This window comes from Canis lupus, chromosome 9, assembly GCF_003254725.2.
Source record: "Canis lupus dingo isolate Sandy chromosome 9, ASM325472v2, whole genome shotgun sequence".
Classification (NCBI taxonomy): Eukaryota; Metazoa; Chordata; class Mammalia; order Carnivora; family Canidae; genus Canis; species Canis lupus.
Window position 1 is genome coordinate 57,100,488 of NC_064251.1, and position 20,726 is coordinate 57,121,213.

The 20,726-nt window shown below is 58.8% G+C and overlaps 1 protein-coding gene across 2 annotated transcripts in view; it reads left to right on the top strand.

Annotated features, from left to right (window-relative positions):
• NIBAN2 (niban apoptosis regulator 2) overlaps positions 1-20,112 on the top strand; it is a 51,585-nt gene extending 31,473 nt beyond the window's left edge. For both annotated transcript variants that reach the window (XM_025475203.3, XM_049114451.1), the window contains exons 2-14: positions 203-333; positions 5,737-5,865; positions 7,503-7,608; positions 8,706-8,873; positions 13,366-13,481; positions 13,921-14,025; positions 14,111-14,273; positions 15,386-15,573; positions 16,419-16,574; positions 17,044-17,160; positions 17,353-17,460; positions 17,565-17,676; positions 18,109-20,112. In XM_025475203.3, the coding sequence (XP_025330988.1) occupies positions 203-333; positions 5,737-5,865; positions 7,503-7,608; positions 8,706-8,873; positions 13,366-13,481; positions 13,921-14,025; positions 14,111-14,273; positions 15,386-15,573; positions 16,419-16,574; positions 17,044-17,160; positions 17,353-17,460; positions 17,565-17,676; positions 18,109-18,692 (2,183 nt within the window). In that variant the 3' untranslated portion in view covers positions 18,693-20,112. The remainder of the gene's footprint in view (positions 1-202; positions 334-5,736; positions 5,866-7,502; positions 7,609-8,705; positions 8,874-13,365; positions 13,482-13,920; positions 14,026-14,110; positions 14,274-15,385; positions 15,574-16,418; positions 16,575-17,043; positions 17,161-17,352; positions 17,461-17,564; positions 17,677-18,108) is intronic.
• The last annotated feature ends 614 nt before the right edge of the window (positions 20,113-20,726 follow it).

Here is a 20,726-nt window from a genome sequence, read left to right on the forward strand (position 1 = left end):
CCTGGTGGCCGGGAGGCTCAGCGTCTTGGCCCTTGCCCGGTTTCCTGTGCGGGCGACCCGGCGGGTGCAGGGAGCCGCCGCTCGGGCCGGCGCGGTGCCCTGAGCTCGTGCACACCGTCTTGGGAGCAGGACGCCGGAGCGTGGCTGCCGCCGGCAGTAACGGGGACAACGATCTCACGCCCGGTTTGCTCTTCCCTTTCAGAGAAGACCGGGAAGATCCTGACGGAGTTCCTCCGGTTTTATGAGGACCAGTACGGCGTGGCCCTCTTCCACAGCATGCGCCACGAGATCGAGGCCACGGGGGCGCCGCAGTCGCAGCTGCTCTGGCGCAAGGTGAGAGGTGCTGAGCGCGGTTCCGGGCGGGCTCTGACGCGGCCTGGCCCAGCAGCTTCACACCCCTGGGCCTCAGTGTACCATTGTGGCCTTGACGGTCTCTAGGGACCCCACCTAGCTTCTGAACTGGCAGATAGCCTGGTGGCCTTGCCAAGACCCCTTCATTCGCCCTGGGGACTCCCTGCCGGTTCCACCCCTCCATGGGTAGAGCCGGGGCTCTGGAATCATCTTGACAGGCCTGGGTTCAAGCCCGGCTGCTCGTTCGTTCTTTCTTTCTTTCTTTCTTTCTTTCTTTCTTTCTTTCTTTCTTTCTTTCTTTCTTTCTTTCTTTCTTTTCTTTCTTTCTTTCTTCATTCATTCATGATTTTGTATATTTATTTGAGGGAGTACGTATGAGCTGGGAGAGGGGCAGTGGGAGAGGGAGAAGCAGACTCCCCGCTGAGCAGGGAGCCTGACGTGGGGTTCAACCTCAGGACCCCGAGATCACCACCTGAGCCGAAATCAAGAGTCGGATGCTTAACCAACTGAGTCACTCACGTGCCATCGGCTGCGCCTCTTAGAGGCCTTGTGCCGGCGAGCAAATCACCTCACCTCATGGAGTCTCAGTTTACCCATCTGTGAAATGGGATAAGAATACCTGTATAGAGTGGTTGTGAGGATTAAAGAATCAGTCAGTGGGTGCCTGGAGCAGGGAAGGCGCAGGTGAGCCCTGGCTGATACTGTCAGCATCATCAGCCTTGTCATTATCCTGTTATTAGCAGGATGGTGTTTGTCCAGTAAATATTTGTCGAGTGAAAAATAAAAATGTTTGTTGAGTGAGGGACTGGAAGCTGTGTAGGCTCCAGCCCACGGGTCAGCATGGGCTGAAGGAGGCAAACAGAGCCTCCTGGGAAGGAACACCTCCTAGTGTTGCCTGGCCTCTGTGTGGGGCCGGGGGTGGGACTGGTGGGGAGGAGGTGAGGGAATGTTGGAACACAGGCTGGGCTGTGAGTGTCGAGCTGGAAGCCAGCAGTCCCAGGCCTGAGCCTGGGGGGTGAGAAGCCAGCCCTACTCCTCTGGGGCTGGGACAGGGGGGTCCGAGTCAGTCCAGGGAAGTCCAGGATATTCCCTTTCGGTGATCTTCACCTTCTTCCCCCTGGAACGCCAGGGGATGGCAGAGGGAAGGGCGACAGGGAGGAAGGGTGCCCGCCTCACCTCTTCTGCAGGCGGCCTTGGAGCAGCTGACAGGCTACTTACTCCTAGCTGGTGGCCCCCTCAGAGTGCCTGCTAGCTTCTCCCTGGGGAACTGGACTGGCTCAGCCGATCCCTCTGTGGGTGGGCTCCACACCAGGTCGGTCAGGCCACCCCAGTGCTGGGACTTGGGTCCTGAGCAGCTCATTTCTATGCTTGGTGAGCTCCAAAGCTGCCCTCGCTCACCTTGCCACACCTCCCCGCGCTGTCCTGTTGGCCTCCTCTGGGCTGCCCGGGTCAGCCTGTGTGCCGGCTTCAGGGGCCCGAGACAGAACCATAAAGGGATGGAGGCTGGACCGCTGTGCCCCAGTGGGAGAGAACACGGGGGACCGGGCCCGGGGCCTCCTGGTAGCTGCTGGCTTGGGCTGAGTCAGTCCTCAGGCCTCTGTTCCCCCACCTGACAAGTGGGGACCCCTGCAGAGGGCTGTGGAGATGGCTCCACGAGAGAATGAGGGGAGCAGGTGGGGCGACTAAGGGGTGCAAGTCCCGTCTTGCCGGGTCACCTGTAGCCTGCGGCATCCCCTTCTCGAGCCTCCGTTTCTGTGTGTAACTGATGCTCAGAATGGCCACGATGGGCCTGAAGAATGAGAGCAGCGTGGGGACGGGGGTTGGTGGGGGGGTGTAGATGGGATGCCAATTATGCAGAAGGGGACCCGGATTGTACAGAAGGGGAGCGATACGGGCCTTGCTGAGGTGGCAGAGCAGAGCGGCCTCAGAAGGCCCCAGACTGGGAGGGTTGGGGTGGTTTCCTCCTTGCCCCCACCCCCTCCCCCAAACCCGAGTGGCGGGAAACGTATCCGTTCACCGGGAGACCAGAGGAGCAGGCACTGGCTCCCTTGACCAGGCTTCTTTCAGGATGTGTTACCCTTTGGTGTCTTCTCAGTGGGAGGGACAGCTGGAGGCATCAGCTCTTGGGGGGGACCCGGAAAAAGACGGGCAGGACCCCGAAAAAAGGCGCACACACTGAGCCAGGACAGGTGTAGGGCCGCACCGCCCTTGCTGGTCCCATACACACTGGGGAGGTGGACAGTAAACCATCACAGGATGAACTTAGTGCCATCAAGGAGATGACTGAGTGAACTCAGACTGGGGTGGGGGGGTCTGGCCTCGTCTGGGGACCCATCAGGGCTTCCTGGAAGAAGGGCCATCTCCACCGAGGACCTGCCGCCAGGAGGAGAGAACATGAGACCGAGGGAGCCGCATGTAGAACGGGGCCTTTCAGGGGCTCCCATGGATGGTGGAGGCAGGACACAAGTCAGGTGCCAGATTCCTGCCTGGGGTGGAAGACAGGCTGGGGCTGTATGCCAGAGCCTCTGAGCATCTTGTGATGCTTTGCATTTGGGCCCAGAAAAGGTGGTCTGGTCCCTTGGTGTCATGCCCCCTCCCCACCCTGTGAAAGCGGAGGGCTGAGATGGTGCCCGGAGGTGTGGCCTGGGCTGGGTGTCTGGCTGGTGCCCACTCGGGTAGTGTCACAGGCACCCCCAGGTCCCAGTTTCCCAGGAGGGAGTGGCGATATCTGACAGCATGAGGCATGAGAGTCCCTCTGCATGAGAGACAACTAGTGATGCCTTTAACACCCATTGTAGGAAAACGCGAAGTTGCCACCTCAGTAAGGGGAGTAAAATGAAATCACCCGTAATCCCGAAAAGCAAGGATTTTTGGTCCCATTTTGCTACTCAGGAAACTGGCCATTGTGATAAATCATGATAATATGATAATAGAAATAGCCATTTAATTGTCATCCTAATAACATCATTTGTTTTTATCGGAAATAATAGAAACAATAATCCAATAACAATAGTAATCGTAAAAAGCCAGAAATCATGATAAAAAGAGTAGTTGTTCTGTGTGGGCACTGCACATCCAACTGGCACAGCATCGCTCTCAGGGGCCATGCTTATGTCCATACCTGCGACGTGGCTCAGAGAGATGGAGCCGCTCGTCCGGGCTCCCACGGCGGGGGCGGTGGAGCTGGGGTGTGTGCTCTGACCGTTCGCCACCCGCCGAAGGCTCCAGCGCAGCAGCATTGCCTGAGCTGTCAGGTTCCGTTTCATTTCCTGTAGGCCTTCCAATGGAAACATGACTCTGCCATTTGAAAGTCTTAAAAATAAAACCTAAACCCGCAAGCAACCGCCCATTATGGGCTGCCCTAGGATCTGGGGGTGGGTTGGGGGCGCTGCTGGGAAGGCCTGCTTGGGGCTTTCCGCTGCCCCTGAGGTGGGGCTCCTGCCCAAAGCAGGGGGTAGGACCAGACCAGAGGCCTGGGGGGAGCAAGCGTCTTACCAGGGTGTCAGGGGGGCTCTCTGCTTTTTCTTTCTAGAAAAGATGGGGATTTCATTTTTTTTTTTTTTTTAATTTACTTATGATAGTCATACAGAGAGAGAGGCAGAGACTTAGGCAGAGGGAGAAGCAGGCTCCTTGCACCGGGAGCCCGACGTGGGATCCGATCCCGGGTCTCGAGGATCGCGCCCTGGGCCAAAGGCAGGCGCCAAACTGCTGCGCCACCCAGGGATCCCAAGATGGGGATTTCAGAGCTGGGTTTGAGAAGAGGCCCCTGTCTAAAGATATCCCACCGAGCATAGCTCTGTGACTTGGGCAAGACCCACTCTGTGTGTGTGCATTTTCTTTTCCTGTAAATATTTTTATCCCTGGGTAGGAAGCCGTCCCGGGGTCCTATTGTTTGAGTACAATGGGCCCTCATTTTCCAAGAGTGTTTTGGCATTTCCCTTCGAAGAGTAGGGAGGTTGTTGGGGTGAAGCGGCCCCTGTGAAGACACAAGGTCTGGGGGGCAGGCAGCTTGGGACCAAGGCTCACAGCTGCAGGGGGCAGACCCTGAAGCTGAGCAGGGAAGCTGGGAAGGGTTAGACGCTCTTTTTTTTTTTTTTTTTTTTTTAAGATTTTATTCATTCATTCATTCATTCATTCATTCATTCATTCATTCATTCATGAGAGACATAGAGAGAGAGAGGCAGAGACCCTGGCAGAGGGAGAAGCAGGCTCCATGCAGGGAGCCCGATGTGGGACTCGATCACGCCCTGGGCTGAAGGTGGCGCTAAACCGCTGAGCCACCGGGGCTGCCCAGACACTCTTAATAATAATACTTTCTCCCGTTATTATGTGGGATACATGTTTATTTCTGCAAAAGGCCTCATTTTTATTGCAGAACAGATAGGAGGTGTTGCAACTCTACCCATTCAGGAGTAAGCCTACCCACTGTGGCCTCTGTATCTCCTTTCCTGAAACCTTCCCGTGCGGGTGTGCTCAGGAAACACGCTCTCAAGGGTGGCCACCCCTCCTCCTCCCCAAATAAGTCAGTCTGTGGAGCTGGGAGACCGACACAGACTGAGGAGTCCTCATAGCGCTCACGGAGGCTCCTGCGTATCGTGAGTGAGCAGACAGCATGCCCAGTGCGCGTGGTCCTTGCACGTGGCCTCTCACGGAATCTTCGGGATACCTGGGTGTGGTCAGTGCTCACCCTGTCCTCATGTTACAGATGAGGACACTGAGGCCCAGAGAGGTGATGTGACAGGTCCAAAGTCACACTGAGTGGAGTCAAGGCTCGGGCTTTGCTGGAAGGTCTGCGTGTCTCTGCTGCCCACACTGGTCATCAGTCTGCCAGGATGCTGGTCAAACACTGAACCCTCCGAACTAAGGTCCCCTCCGACCCCACACAAATTTGCAGAGTTCATCTTATTAGCCGTCAGAGCCAGGGAGGCTCTCCAGAGCCACCTCGGCCAAGTTTTTGTTACCCTGAGGGTGACAGAGGCCTAGAGCAGGAGAGACTTTCCCAGGCCCAGGGGCCTTCACCGCACTGGCCTGATGGTGGCCACGACAGCAGCCTGCCGGGGGCCCCAGAGATCTGCCCCAAAGCAAGGGTGCCCTCTGGGGCCAGGACAGAGGGGGAGTGGCCTCTTGGTCTGGGCTGGGCCCTGAGTGCTGGTGCTTGGGTGTGAGTCCTGGCATCACTGTGGCTCTGCTGGCCCTTGGGAAAAAGGCCCTGTGCCCTGAGCCTCACTCCTCATCCACCATATGGTTAAGATGCGGCCCTGCCTCAGAGGGGGACTTAGGGTGATCAGGACAGGGGGATGTGCTCAACAGCCCCCTCTTCTTGGGGGCCCCCATTGCCCGGCTGGGCTGTGGGTGAGCTGGACCTCACACCCACCCCCCGCTCAGGTGCCGCTGGATGAGCGCATCATCTTCTCCGGGAACCTCTTCCAGTACCAGGAGGACAACAAGAAGTGGCGGAACCGCTTCAGTCTCGTGCCTCACAACTACGGGCTGGTGCTGTATGAGAACAAAGTGGTGAGCCACCGAACACCCCCCTCTTCCCCATCACGGTCGGTCTGTCTCCTGCTCTGCTCCTTCTGCACAGCCCCCGCCCCCAACCTGCTCCCCTCTAAACAGCATGTGATTTGTCCAGGGGCCCAGCTCTGGGGGTCACCTTTCACTTTGCCTCCCCCTGGAAGCAGCTCGCCACTAGCCCCCTACCTACTTCCAGTCTATCCTGGGCCTCCAGTCCCTGGGCCTCCCCCCCAGCCCCCACCCCAGCCTCCTTCCTGGCTGGGCTTCCTGCAGCTCCCTGACCCCTCCCATCCTTGCTCATCAACAGTCACAACCAACCACTGACACAGGAGTCTAACCTTTCCCTTCCCCCACTACTTCAGGGGAGGCGGTCCCATCTTTTTCCTTCCTGATTCCTCTGCCCCCTGGCATCCCCCTGCTGCCAAGTGGGTAGATGTCCTGCCAGTTGTTCCTAATCTTTGTCTTGGGCCCTCCCTGCCGTCCCGGTTGAGCCACAGATCCAATTTCCTCTACCAAACATTTTTCCAAAATAGCAAAGGACAGACCTGAGTGCCCTGTATTCAAGAAAAATCAATGTTAAAGAAATATAAACAGTGTGGAGGGCAGCCTGGTTGCCCCCAGCAATGGTTCTCAAAATGATAGCACACATCAGAATCCCCTGGAAGGCATATGAAATGGGTTGCTGGGCCTACCCAGCTTGATCTAGGCCTGAGCAGGGCTGATAATTTGCATTTCTAACAAATTCTCAGATGATGTTGATGGTACTAATGACTGGGTTCCCGCTGCCAATCCGTTGCCCTGCGGGTCCTGAGCTGTTCTGAAGAAATGTGTTGGGTAGTGACACCTAGTGGCCAGGTGCAGCATGGCAGCCCTGCTGTATGAGCTACTATGTTAGAACCACTTTCTCCGCACTCTGGTGTATGAAAGACGTGTCCAGGCCTAAATCTCCTCCAAAGGGGACTTGTGTGGAGCTCAGAACCTAGGAATTTTCTGGGCAGTTCAGGGTAATGGTCGTAGACTCTGGACCCCAGAGGCTCACAGACCAGTTTCATGTCGTAGGTTGGCGGTGTACCAGCTGTGAACTTGTGGCTAGCAATGGTACTCACCTCTGGGCTTATGAGAATTTTGTGGAAGGAAGCATGCGGTGCCCTTCGCACGGTGTCTGGTGTGTAATAAACACTCAGTTAGTGGTGGCTGCTGCTAAGAGGGGCAGTGATGCTGGTAATGCTTACTGCGTCTGGCTGTGAGGCCCTGACCTCATCATGTTATATGGATCATCTGGCCACGCAGTCCTTACACAGCCCCGTGGGGCAGGAGCTGTCATTGCCCTGGTTTTACAGATGAGGAAACTAAAGCATAGGACGTGAAGGAATTTAATGTCTGCATCGCACAGACAGTGCTCAGTGGAGCTGCGATTTGAGTTCAAAGCTGCGACCCAGGTCACTACACCAGATGGTCTGCAATCACCATGTGGGGTGGGCTCCTCCTCCTCTTCTCTCACTTCCCCCTCCCCTTCCCTCCTGCTCCCTGCGTCAGGCAGACAACACCCAGAGGGCACTGGGGCCAGAGTTGGAGATGGGGCTTAAGCTTGGCCCTGCTGTAACCCCCAGGGACCATCTCTCTTGTCCCTTTCTCAGGCCTACGAGCGGCAGGTCCCACCCCGGGCTGTCATCAACAGTGCAGGCTACAAGATCCTCACCTCCGTGGATCAGTACCTGGAGCTTGTTAGCAACTCCTTACCAGGTAAAGGACCCCCACCCCCTGCCCCATCCCAGGCCAAAGTGCCCTGCTTCGGCCCAGGATGTAGCCAAGCGCTCCAAGCTCACATTTGCAGAGAGTGGCCAGGCCTCAAGGGGCAGCATGTGCCATCAGAGGGGGAGCCGAGAGGCAGTTTACCTGAGGCCGCCCAGTGAACGGGACCGGACCGGTGTTGGCTCCCACCTGCGTGCCCACTTCCTGAGCCTTACAGTCACAGCTGTGCAGTGGGGTTCTGCTCTTTGCCCTTCCCGCCTCCCTGAGGCCTTGTGAGATGCCTGGAGAAAGCGAGCAAGATGTCCCTGCTTTGTAAACTGCGGAGTCAACACTGCATTTGTGGGGAGTTTTTCTAGGTGTCGTGTTTCCACCCCATGCTGTTGGGGACTCCCAGAAGCAGCCTTGAGGGAGCACATCTGCCTCCCAGATGATCCCAGGGAAACCAGGTGGCAGGGGGAGAGAAGGCTGATCTGGGGGGCAGCCTGTGCCCTCAGATGGGGCTCCGGAGCAATGTGCCCGGTGGGGTTGAGAGCTCAGCTAGACCCCAGCATTCCCAGATTCCACCCCGGACTCTGGCTTTGCTTTTGTTGTGTCTTCTCAGTAGCTTGGCACCAACGGGTCTGACCTTGGGGTGTTGTGTAGGCCCTGTGAGGTGCTGTGTGCACCCATGCCCCACATGGGATGCAGAGCCAGGGCTCGAAGAAGAACTGCCATTGTATTATTAACAGTGGCGCGGTCCCTGCCCAGGACCCCTTATCTCACTGGATCTCGAATATCCCTGCGGACAAAATAGAGAAAAATCTCCTTTTATGTATTTTTGTCCCCCACCCCTGAGACTGACCTCCCTCTTGGACATTTAAGCCACACATTGGCCTCTGCAGCCGAAATTTGAAGGGAAATCCAAGAAGGTCACACTCAGCCTTTGAGCCTCTGGGCTCTGACCCTGTGATGCTTGTGCTTCAGGCGTGCAGTTTAGAGCCCTGCCAGCTCTGAGGAATGGGTCCAAACAGATGCCAGGGGATTCTGAGGTCCCTTAAGTGGGGCTCTGGGGGATGTAGTGAAAAAGAAGTGTGCTGCTGTCTCTGCAGGGATCACCTCCAAGTCGGGCAGCACCCCCATCCTCAAGTGCCCGACGCAGTTCCCGCTCATCCTCTGGCACCCTTCTGCACGGCACTACTACTTCTGCATGATGACAGAAGCCGAGCAGGACAAGTGGCAGGCAGTCCTGCAGGACTGCATCCGGCACTGCAACAATGGTGAGGGGCGCTCGGAGCTCAGTGAGGGGCAGGGGGCTGGCCTGGGTCGTGTGCCGACTGGTGACACCTGCTGGCTGAGTGTGGTGTGGCAACCCTGCTCTATGAGTGCTTCTAAATTTCAGACTGAGGTTTGCAGGAAGCTGCGGTGAGGTTGCCATTTGACTTTCATCCTTGAAGGAAACAGTTCTGTGGTACTTGGAAAAAATTTGGGAATTATTCTCAGAGGGGTAGGGTTGTTGAGCCCTTGGACCCTGGGGTGTAGGATCATGATCCTGATTCTGCCCCTTTATAGAACCATGACTTCAGGAGACCAGCTTACCTCTTGGAGCCTTTAAAAAGTAAAGTAATAATCTCTCCTGAGTCTTAGGGTGTAGGATTCACAGTGTTTAATTTTTTAAAAAAAGATTTTATTTTTAAGCAATATCTGTACCTCATGGGGGGTCTCAAATCACAACCCCAAGATTAAGAGTTGCACGGTCCACTGACTGAGGCTGCCCTGCGACCTTTTTTTTTTTTTTTTTTTTTTTTTTAAAGATTTTATTTATTTATTTGAGAGACAGAGAAATCATGAGTTGGGGTAGAGGCAGAGGGAGAGGGAGATGGAGAAGCAGACTCCGTGCTGGGCCAGGAGTCTGATGTGGGGCTCAGTCCCAGGACCCTGAGATCATGACCTGAGCTGAAGGTCTCAATCAACTGAGCCAGTCAGGCGCTCCATGACTTCTTTTATTGTATCATTTTTCACTTTACCCCTGACCTGCAGGGCAGCCTGGGAGTTCATGTCCTTCTGCACGGCCTCAGTGTTCTCCTCTGTAAAGTTATGAGGTCTCTTTCTGCTCACTCATTCATTCAATGGACATTTTTAGTGTCTGGGCATGGAGGATGCAGCCAGGGAGCCAGACTTGGGTCCTGCCCTGTGCTGCCGGCAGCTGGGTGGGGGAGGCAGATGTTAAGCCGGAGGAGCAGCTGTGTGGGCTGCCAGGTGTGGTGGGGGAGGGGCACCCGATGTGCTGAGGGGCACTGGGGCCCGGTCAGGAGGGCCCTGCAGGGCTCTATGGAGTTTGATCAAAAAGGGGGACTGTAAGGCACTGAGGGTCTTTCTGTCCTCGGGGAAGGAGCCAGTGCTGGAACCTGAACGTCCTTCCTGGTCACCTGGCCTGGGACAGGCAGGAGAAGGAGGCCACCATCCCCAGCCTCCCTGCCTGGCATGCCTCTGGTGGGGGTGGGGGTGGCGTGGCAGTGGGTGGACACGTGGGCGCCTACGCCCGGAGGCTGGGCTGCCTGGTGACTCGGCTCGCCCCACCCATCCTCTGTCTGCAGAGCAGGCTCTGGTCTGGAGTCTGTCAGGTGGGAGGAAGCGAGTCTTCCATCAGGCCAACCCCTGTCACCTGGGCCAGGCCCTGCCACCCACAAAAGGCCTCCTGTTCCCAGATCCCCTGGGTCCGTGGGGCCAGGGCTGGGTGGAGGCCATCTGAGCTCTGGCTGCCTGGCCTGGGCGTCTGCCGCCTCCCCCCCTTTCCCCGGCCCCAGCCTGGCCCAGCTCTGGCCTCTCCAGGTTTCCAGGGCTGGTGGCTGACCTGGCAGGGCCACCCCAGGCCGGGCTGGGAGGTGACAGGCTGGAGCTCTGTGGGATTGCCGGGAGGGATGAGAGAGCCAGTTTGGGGAATGCTCTTGGCCCCGTGCCTGGCACAGCTGGGAGCTCACCTGGAAGGCCAAGGGGGGCCCTGTGGGTGGGTGCGGGTGCTGTGAGTGGGGGTTTGGGCGAGGTGGGGAGAGCAGGGGCCGCCTGCGGCTGGTTCTGGAGGGGCCTTCCCTCTACCCTGAGGACTGTGGGAAAGTTCTCTGCTTCCTCTAGCTTGGAGGCTGGGCCTGGAATTGCTCACTCCAGGGGCTGCCAGGAAGCGGGGGTGGGGGTGGGGAAGGAGGCCAAGCTGGGGGGACGCCAGCCCGTTCTAAGGCCCCCCTTACATCCTGCATTCCTGGAGCAGCTGGGGGTGGCAAGAGGCAGCTGGGGCACTGAGCTGAGCCCTCGGGGTGGGCCTGGGCTGCAGAGGTCAGGGCCTCTTCCTGTCTGCCTGCCATCCCCCTTAGCCTATTGCTTGGGGCTGAGGAATGCAGTTTCCTTTCTGGGTCTGACCCTGAGGACCCCACAGGCAGGAAGTCTCCAGGTCTGGCTGGAGGCAGCTGGTCCTGAGCTGGAGCCCTGGTGCTGCCATTCCCTCACTCTGTGTCCTTGAGCCAGTCACTTAGCCTCTCTGAGTCTGTTTCCTCCATCAGGAAGGTGGGACTGAGAACAGCCACCCCTCAGGGGCTGTCTGAGGATGAGATGAGGGAGTACATTCTCAGTCTCAGCCCAGGCCTGGTCTCTCGGTCTGTGTGGGCCATTGCTTAGACAGACTGTGGAGGCTGGAAGTCCCAGATCAAGATCTCCGTAGGTTAACTTTCTCCTGAGGCTGCTCTCCTTGACTTGCACAGGGCTGCCTTCTCCGTGTCTGCACGGTGGCCCCTATATGTGCACGTTCTGCATCCACAGTCCTTCTTTTTTTTTTTTTTTTAAAGATTTTATTTATTCATTCATGAGACACAGCAAGAGAGGCAGAGACCTAGGCAGAGGGAGATGCAGATTCCTTGCAGGGAGCCCAATGCGGGACTTGATCCCAGGACCTGGGTGGGATCAGGCTCTGAGCCGCCGAAGGCAGACACTCAACCGCTGAGCCACCCAGGCGTCCCCAGCGGCCCAGCGTGCAGAATAGAGATGTCCTGGGACCTGTGGCTGCATGCTTGGCTGGCGAGAGACCCCTGGGACATCGCAGCCTCCTTCCTACTGCCCCCACCCAACATCTCAGCCCCCTGCCCTGCCAGCACCACTGGCTTGTCTCCAGAATGTAAATGCCCACAGGTGAGCGAGGTGGCATGTAATGCCAGGCCACATTTTCTAGGCAAAACCTGGTCTCTGGGAGGACATGCTCCTCCTTCCTCCCCTGGCCCCATGGGCAGCACCCACTCCAGGGGCTCTGTAGGCCCCCCAGCTGGAGCACCCCTGCTCGGCTCCAGTCCCACCTGCCCGATCTCAGTGCCTGAGTCTCCTCCTGCCCCCCGCCTGGCCCGGGAGCTGGCGCTGCGGGGATGTGGCTGGGCCCAGTCCCACCGCCGAGCCCCCACCGGCACTGCCAGCCGTGACTCCTGCGGTCAGCCGGATGTGAGGGGTCCTCCCCACGCCCAGAGGGGCTTTTTCTCTGCAGGAGTGACTCAGCCTGTAGTCACTGCCGTGGGAGCTGGGGTTTTGGAGGCACTGACTGCCGTTTCCCCTTCCTCGGCTCCGGAGACAACAGCGGTTGGGGGCATGTGGCCAGGGTGGCCGCCCGCTGCCAGGCTCCGAGCGCTTAACCCTGTTCTTCCCCGAGTCAGATTTTGCAACTTCCTGCCGCTTGCCGCCCAGCAGCCGTCCTGGGAGGGGCCGTGCCTTGTTCCCTGAGGCACCTCGCCGCCCCAGCACGGGGCAGGTGGGCACGCTCGTGGGCGCCACCACCAGCACCACCGGTAACGCGACTTTGGGACTGGTGTCTTCTAGTCGGACCGGGACACTGTGGCAGATGAGGCCGGCCCAGGGCACCGCATCACTGCGGTTCTAGTGCAGTGCGATGCAGCGCTGGGCTGGGGCCCGCCCTGGGGCCCCTGTAGGACCAGTTCACAGCCCGTCCCCACGCTGGAGCGTCACAGTGCATGTAGGGGCCAGGCCGGGTCACTGTTCCCACTGCTCAAAAGAGGAAACTGAGGCCCTTAGAATTCAGTGATCTGGAGCAAGACTTGGCAAGCTACAGTGCACGGCCCAGAATTTGGCCCATTGCCTGTTTTTGTTAATCAAAATCTGTTTTGATTTACAAAACCGCCTGTTTTACTGGCTCGCTGGTTTCCAGATTGTGGCTTCTTCCATGCTGCGGTGGCAGAGCTGCGTCCTTACGTCCTTACAACAGAGATAACCTGGTCTGCAAAGCTGAGAATATTTACTGGCTGGCCCTTTGTGGGGGAAAGTTTGCAGGCCCTGGTGCAGGCAGTAAGGGGAGGGAGCTGCACTGGAATGAGGACCCCTGGGTCCCTCCGGCACCCTCCCTGCTGTGCCAGCTGCCTCTCTTGGTGGGGCAGGGTGACCTCTGTCCCAGCTCTGTCACTCACTGCCCTGGGACCCCCCCCCTCCCAGCCAGTGGCCTGACCTTACAGCTTGCCCATTGATCTGTAAAGTCGGGTGGGAGGATAGACTTGGGTGGTTGGGAAGATTTCAGAAGATAAGGAGCGTACAGAGGAGATTGGTGGAGGGTTATTACCATGGTCACCACACACTCAGCTGTCATCGCGGGTATGGGGGCACTGGGGTTGCAGGTGGGGGGTGTGAATGTGTCTGCACCCTTGGGGAGGTGGCTTTGGGCAGTCACTTGATCTTGGTAAAGGCCATTGAGCCATCCCGCTGACCTCCTCTCTCCCTCCCTCTCCTGAGCAGGCATCCCTGAGGCCTCCAAGGTAGAGGGCCCTGCATTCACGGATGCCATTCGCATGTACCGCCAGTCGAAGGAGCTGTATGGCACCTGGGAGATGCTGTGTGGGAACGAGGTGCAGGTGAGGCCAAGAGGGCTGGCAAGGAGACAAGATCATTTTGAGCAGGTGGAGTTACTCAATCGTTTACCAAGCACCTATCCTGACACAGGTGCTGGGGTGCTTCTATGAATAAGAGAGACGCGGCCTTGGCCCTTACTCTCTATCCAGCAGGAGAAACAGACGTTTGGCAAATAAACACACGTACTTCTATGTGCAAGTGAGGGGGGAGAGGGTGTGGTGTTCTGGACAGGGAGGCAGCATGTGCAAAGCCCCTGGGGTGGGTGAGGGGGGAGATCCTTGATTCTGAGGATCCTGTAGGTCCCTTGAGCAGGTAAGGTGGGGCAGCGGAGACATGGAGCCAGGCCAGGCCTACAGGAGGTGGGCCTTGAGTGGAATGCAAAGAGGAATCTGCCAGCTGGCTACGCTCTAACCCTGCCCTGGCTATGCCTCCCGGTCCTAGATCCTGAGCAACCTGGTGATGGAGGAGCTGGGTCCTGAGCTGAAGGCAGAGCTCGCCCCACGGCTGAAGGGCAAGCCACAGGAGCGACAGAGGCAGTGGATCCAGGTGGGTGGGTGCGGGCACAGGGCTGGGGGTCCTATGGCTGCCTGGAGCCCTCGCTCGGATTCTGACACCGCAGCACTGCCCACAGATCTCGGACGCCGTGTACCGCATGGTGTACGAGCAGGCCAAGGCACGCTTTGAGGCCGTGCTGGCCAAGCTGCAGCTGGCCCGGCCAGCCATGGAGGCGACCATCCGCACAGACATGGACCAGATCATCACCTCCAAGGAGCACCTGGCCAGCAAGATCCGAGGTAGGCAGGTCACCTGGGGCTTCAGGAGCCAGGGCTTGCCTCCCTTCTGTGCCGACCTGCATACTTTTCACACTGGTGACTCCATTCATTGGTCATTTTTAAAAGTGAAAGCAAATCTGAGCCATTGGTTCTCCCAAGCCCTGGTAGTTTTGTGGCTATTTCCGTGAACCCCAACCTTGAGGGTGTCAATCTTGTCATGGCAGTTCGAGCCTCTTGCTCAGTTTTGGTCAGTCTTGGGCTTGACTGGGTTTGCAGGCATCGATTTCATCGCGTGATTCCCTCTGGTCACGTCTCACTCTTTGGGGTCAGTGTGTGTGTCTTCCTGTTCTCGGCCCTGTGCCCTCGGCCCTCCCTGCGCCGTGGCCGCAGGTAGCTTCTGGGAGGGTGAGTGCCTGAGGCCCCTTCTCTTCTCACCGCGTTCATTGTGAGCTGCGTAGAACATGGAGAGCTGACAGTATCTTATCAGACAGCCAACTTTAGCTAGGCAGAGGAGAGGGAGGGACCCCAAAACACCCCCACGGGCAAGAGGCCTCGTTCATGGCTGTGTGAAGCCAGGCACGCGGGTCCAGAGCAGGGGCCGGCTCGGTGTGTGCTGAACCCTGAGACTCACCAAATCTACCAAAGCGTGTTTTGTTGCATTAAACATAGCAGCGAGACTCCTAGAGACGGGTTCTTTCCACCCTGAGTGAAGCAGAACGCTGACACCTTTGGACTAAGTGCTTTTTCTTAGTTTGCCATCAGAGTTTTAGAAATATCAGGGGCCAATCTCAGAATCCCTTGTTCTTTTTGATGCATGGACCTATGAATCCTTCTGTTGGCTGGTGTTGCGAGTGGTTTTCTTTTTTTTTCTTTTTTTTTTTTTTTTTTTTATGATAGTCACAGAGAGAGAGAGAGAGGCAGAGACATAGGCAGAGGGAGAAGCAGGCTCCATGCACTGGGAGCCCGACGTGGGATTCGATCCCGGGTCTCCAGGATCGCGCCCTGGGCCAAAGGCAGGCGCCAAACCGCTGCGCCACCCAGGGATCCCGCGAGTGGTTTTCCGTATAGCGATAGTGTAATAGTGTGCCTGGGGGCTCTGGTCCGTGCACTCACCCGGCTGCCCCTGGGTGCAGCCTTCATCCTCCCCAAGGCAGAGGTGTGCGTCCGGAACCACGTCCAGCCCTACATCCCGTCCATCCTGGAGGCTCTGATGGTGCCCACCAGCCAGGGCTTCACCGAGGTGCGGGACGTCTTCTTCAAAGAGGTGACCGACATGAACCTGAACATCATCAACGAGGGCGGTGCCGACAAGCTGGGTGAGGTGAGGCCAGGCCCCTGGCCCAGGGATGGAGCCCCTGCAGGGCCCTCGCTGTGACTCAGGGCATCACCTGTCCCTAGAGGGTCTGCTGGAGACTAAGGGCCTGAGGGCATGAGGCACTGGAGGCAGCAGAGGAAAAGGGATTGGTGATCCCCTCTACTAGGCAGGTTACTGAAGTATCAGAGGACTTAACAGAGGAGGGAGAGGAAGGAAAGAGGAAGAGGGAAGGAAGGAGGGGGGAGGGGGAAGGAAGGAGGAGAGGAGGAGGGAGAGGAGGAAGAAGGGAAGGAGGGATGGAAGGAAGTACAATTACTGAAGTGCCATGTCATGCTGCTCCCCCTCCCCCTCCATGGAGATGGCCCATGCCTCTCCTCAGTGGTCTGGTTCTCAGGGGCACAACCTTCCTTCCACAGACCCCATGTTGGGGTCCTCAGTGTCTGAAGCCCTACATGGCTGTCGGGTGCAGAAAGAACTGATCCTGTAATCTTTGCCCTCCTCTTCCACACTGGAACTGAGGGGTCCATAGACAATAAAAATCACAGCATTTGAGAACCATATAGGACCTCAGAGATCATGAGACAGTATCTCCCGATTTTGAGGCTGAGGAATATGAGGTTCAGAGAGGGTGAGTGACTTGCCCAAGGTCACCCAGGAGAACCTGTCCCCTGGCTCCAGCCTTCATATCCTCATCCCTCTGGGCCCCCACAGCTTAGCCTGCAGGTGGCACCTGCAGGTGGCCAGACCCACGTCTAGGGGACTCCTGGGGCCCAAGTGAGCTGTGGGGCTGCAGGGACTGCCTCTACTCTGGGGGGCCCTGCTCAGGTCCCTGCGTCTCCGCTTCCCTGCAGTACATGGAGAAGCTGTCCCAGCTGGCGTACCACCCCCTCAAGATGCAGAGCTGCTATGAGAAGATGGAGCCACTGCGGCTCGATGGGCTGCAGCAGCGTTTCGACGTGTCCAGCACATCCGTGTTCAAGCAGCGAGCCCAGATCCACATGCGAGAGGTGGGCCCCAGCACCCACGGCCGCCCACTTTCCACAGGCCCGCTCTCCTGGGGAGAGGCCCTTCCGTCCACGACCGTAGGCCCTGGCCCTACCTCCTCTGGTGCCACACAGCAGCCGCGCTCTGCCCCTGGAGTGCTCACTCCTGCTCTGGCCTCTTGGGTGCTCCCCATCTGCTGGCACACCTGTGCCTCTGGCTAGCCTGGACTCCTTTTTTCAGGTTTCATCCTAGAGACCCCTTTCTCCAGGAAGCCCTCCATGTTTCCCAGGCCCCTTCATGCAGGGCCCAGGACCTCTGTTTCCTTGAGGCAGGGACTGGATGCCCCACACAGTGCCCACGCACAGACATTCAGTAAAGGTGTGGGTGAACACGAGTGCACAGCCTCCCTTACCCCCATGCAGACCTCAGAGGCATGTGGGCAGAGGTTGTGGTCACTCTGGGCCCTCATGTACCCCACGGTGTGCCCTGCAGCAAATGGACAACGCCGTGTACACCTTTGAGAGCCTTCTATACCAGGAGCTGGGGAAGGGGCCCAGCAGGGAGGAGCTGTGCAAGGCCACCCAGCGGATCCTGGAGCGGGTGCTGAAGGTAGGTGAGCGGCCTGGCCCCGGTGCCCAGAGCCCGGTCCCCATCCCAGCACCAGGAGGGCTACCCCTCTGGGAGGCACCACTGGCTCCCCTGCACGCACAAGGACTCCAAAGCTCTGGCCAGGTCCCCTAGGCTTCTATACCCCCTGACCTAGAGACCCCCTCCCCTCACGGGGCCCGTCTTCCCTTGCAGAAGTACGACTACGACAGCAGCTCGGTGCGGAAGCGATTCTTCCGGGAGGCGCTGCTGCAGATCACCATCCCGTTCCTGCTCAAGAAGCTGGCCCCCACGTGCAAGTCGGTGAGCATGCACCCCCTCTCCCCGCCACAGCTCTCCCCTTCTCCCCCCATGGGGCCATGGGGCAGCCTGACATCCGCTTGCCCATGCCCCTTCCACCCCTGCAGGAGCTGCCCCGGTTCCAAGAGCTGATCTTTGAGGACTTCGCCAGGTTCATCCTGGTGGAGAACACATATGAGGAGGTGGTGCTGCAGACGGTCATGAAGGACATCCTGCAGGGTATGGGACAGCCAGCTGCCGAGCTGGGGCCGGGAGGGGACACTCCCACCTTGCTGTGGGGATCCTCATGGCCAGGGGGGCGATGGGGTGGCTGCTGAGAGGTCCTCCTGGTCCCATCTGTCACGAGATAGGCCTGGGGGTTGGTTTAGGCACGCTGTGTGGCCCTAGGAGGAGCATCGCTTCTCCGTGCTGTCCTGACGCCTCCCTGAGTGTTGGCTCAGGTCTCTGGCATTACAGATGGTGTCAGACGAGGGACTAGATGACATGGTGATGGCCAGCTTGGGCTGCCACCAGCAGTGAGGCTTGGGCTAATCACCAATCGTGACACCCTTCAGGCTGGCGGGGGCCTGGGGGCCTCCTCCTTGGGCACGGTGGAGGGTGCGGTGGCGGCCCCTGGACTAAATACTCTGACCCAGCCCTCTGGCCCCACAGCTGTGAAGGAGGCCGCGGTGCAGAGGAAGCACAACTTATACCGGGACAGCATGGTCATGCACAATAGCGACCCCAACTTGCACTTGCTGGCTGAGGGTGCCCCCATCGACTGGAGCGAGGAATACAGCGGCAGCGGTGGAGACGGTGGCAGCCCTGGTGCCCCAGAAGCAGCCACTTTCTCAGAAAAGCGACGGCGTGCCAAGCAGGTGGTGTCCGTAGTGCAGGATGAGGAGGCAGGGCTGCCGTTCGAGGCTGGCTCAGAGCTGCTGTCACCTGCATCCCCGGACAGTGTCACTGAGCTCCGTGGTCTGCTGGCCAGGGAGCTGCGGGAGGAGAACCCCCTGCCGGCTGGCCCTCTGCTCAATGGGGCCCCCTCCTCGGAGAGCCCCCAGCCTGTGGCAGCCTCAGAGGCCTCCTCACCACCTGCCTCACCCCTGTGGCAACTCCCTCCTGGAAAGGCTGCGGACCTTGAGCCTCCCAAACCGAGTGACCAGGAGACCGGGGAGCAGGTGTCCAGCCCCGGTGACCGCCCTCCCATCCATACCACCACCGAGGACAGCGCCGGGGTGCAGACAGAGTTCTAGGCCAGTCACCCCTGAGCTTCTGCTGGTCATGGCACATGGGTCACCCTCTCCGAGACCCTGGCAGGCCAGGCCCCAGGCGGGGAGCCCCGGATCTAGGCCTCAGGGTGGAGGTGGGGCAGGCCTGTTGTGGTACCTCTGGGGCTGGGCAGGGGTGGCCCACCTGAGTCACTTTATTGGATTTGGTCACACTTTGCTCCCTGTTTTCTCTTCTGTGGGATGATCTTGGGCTTCCTGCTTGTGCTGGGGGCTGGGCACAGCCAAGGGGGCTGAGGAGTACCCAGTGGCCTGGTCCTCCCTCCTCCTCAGATGGGCGTAGTCTTTGTCATGTGTCACTCGGCCATTTAATTCTCTCCTCACCAGGGCACTTGCTGGAGCCAGGAATATGGAGCCTTGAGGTCCAGCTCTGGGTCCCGACCACTGTCCTCCTCAATCCTGGCTGGGCCTCTGGAAGCCAGTTTTGGAGTGGACACTGGCCTTGCTTGCCCTGCTCTGGGTGAGGGAAGTGCACCGGGGGTGGGGGTGGGGGTGGGGGTGGGTTCCTGCAGGCTGCAGCCAGGCTGGGTGTGCTGGTTTGGGGGAATGCCTCACGGAGGAGCGGGGCTGAGGGGTCTGGCTTGGAGCAAGAAAGGCCCAGAATGTGTTGGTCGGTGTAGAGGAAGTGTTTCAAGGGAGGGAAGAGGTGACCTGCAGGGAAGTATGGCTGGAGTGTCTTCAGAGCAGGCTGAGGTGGCAGAGGGAAGGCTGCCGGAACAGGCTTTTGCATCTCCACCCCCCCACCCCCCTACCCCCACCTGGCTCCTGCCTGTTCCCCTGCCCCACTTGTGGCCACACACCCCGGGCTGGGACAGAGGGGTGGCAGGCTGCTCAGAAGTGGGGTTTGCAGGGTGGAGATCCTGTCTCCTGAGGGCCACCCCCCAGGTACGCACTGTCCACCAGGGGAGCTGCATGTGGCTCCCCAAGGCATCATGGGTGGCCCCTCTGATGATCTGGGGTCAGGCCATGGCTTGGCCCCCACTCCACTGCCTCTGCATCACCAAGTCACCTCACCCTGAAGATTTTCTCAGATGTCCTTGCACAGCTGCTTGTTCCTGGGGGTGAAGGTCAAGTGAGGCAGCTCCAGCCTGGCGGCCCCTTCCCCAGCCTCCTCTGTGGCCCTGCATCCTCTGTCCCCATGATCTGCTTCCTGGGGCAGGGGCTGCAGACCCACAGGCTGCATGGCAGTGGCTGGTGCTCAGGGACCCCTGGTCCCCCAGCCCTGATCTCCAGTGCCTCACTAACCTTCTAGCACCATGGTCCGTGCTCAGATGTGCACCTCTAGTGCCTTCTCTTGGGGTTTTCTCAGTCATCCTGACCAGATATCGTACTGAAAATATTATGCAAACCGTTTAAGCTTTACTAATCAATAAATGATTTAAAGCCAGCGGCCTGTGTGTGGTGCCACCTGGGGGAGACCCGGGCTAGAGCCCAGCTAGGACACCCGTGTACCCTTTCTGGGCTCACTGTTTGCCTCTCTGTGCATGGTCGGGGGAGGATGCCGACCCAGAGACGAGGCGCGGGGCGGGGCGCAGGCTAGGCTGCCCTGCCTGAGGGCTGCTCGGCTTTCTCAGCCACATAGGCGCAGGGGTTTCTCAGGCAGCCTCTGGCCGGGGTGAGGCCAGGAAGGGTGGCAGCAGCCTTTAGACCACGTAGCCTAGCCCTGGGGCATCCACAGTGGGGTGGGCGTCTGGGCTCAACTGGATCCGAACGGCAGTGTAGGCATTCTCGGGAGTCCTGCTCACACAGCATTCACTGAGCACTCCGGGAGGCGGGCGCCCTCCTTCCACCCCCAGCCCCCCACCAGGTACACGGAGGCCTATATGGATCCCTGGCCGAGGCTGTGGGGCACAGGGCACACATACCTGATGGGTATGGGTTGTCCCATCTGAGGGTGAAAGCAGACCTCCTGGGGCGGCGGGGACATTGGCTTCCCTGGTGCCAGCCTGCCCAAGGTGGCCAGTGGCTGAGGGCTGGTCTATAAGGGCTGAGGTGAGGAGC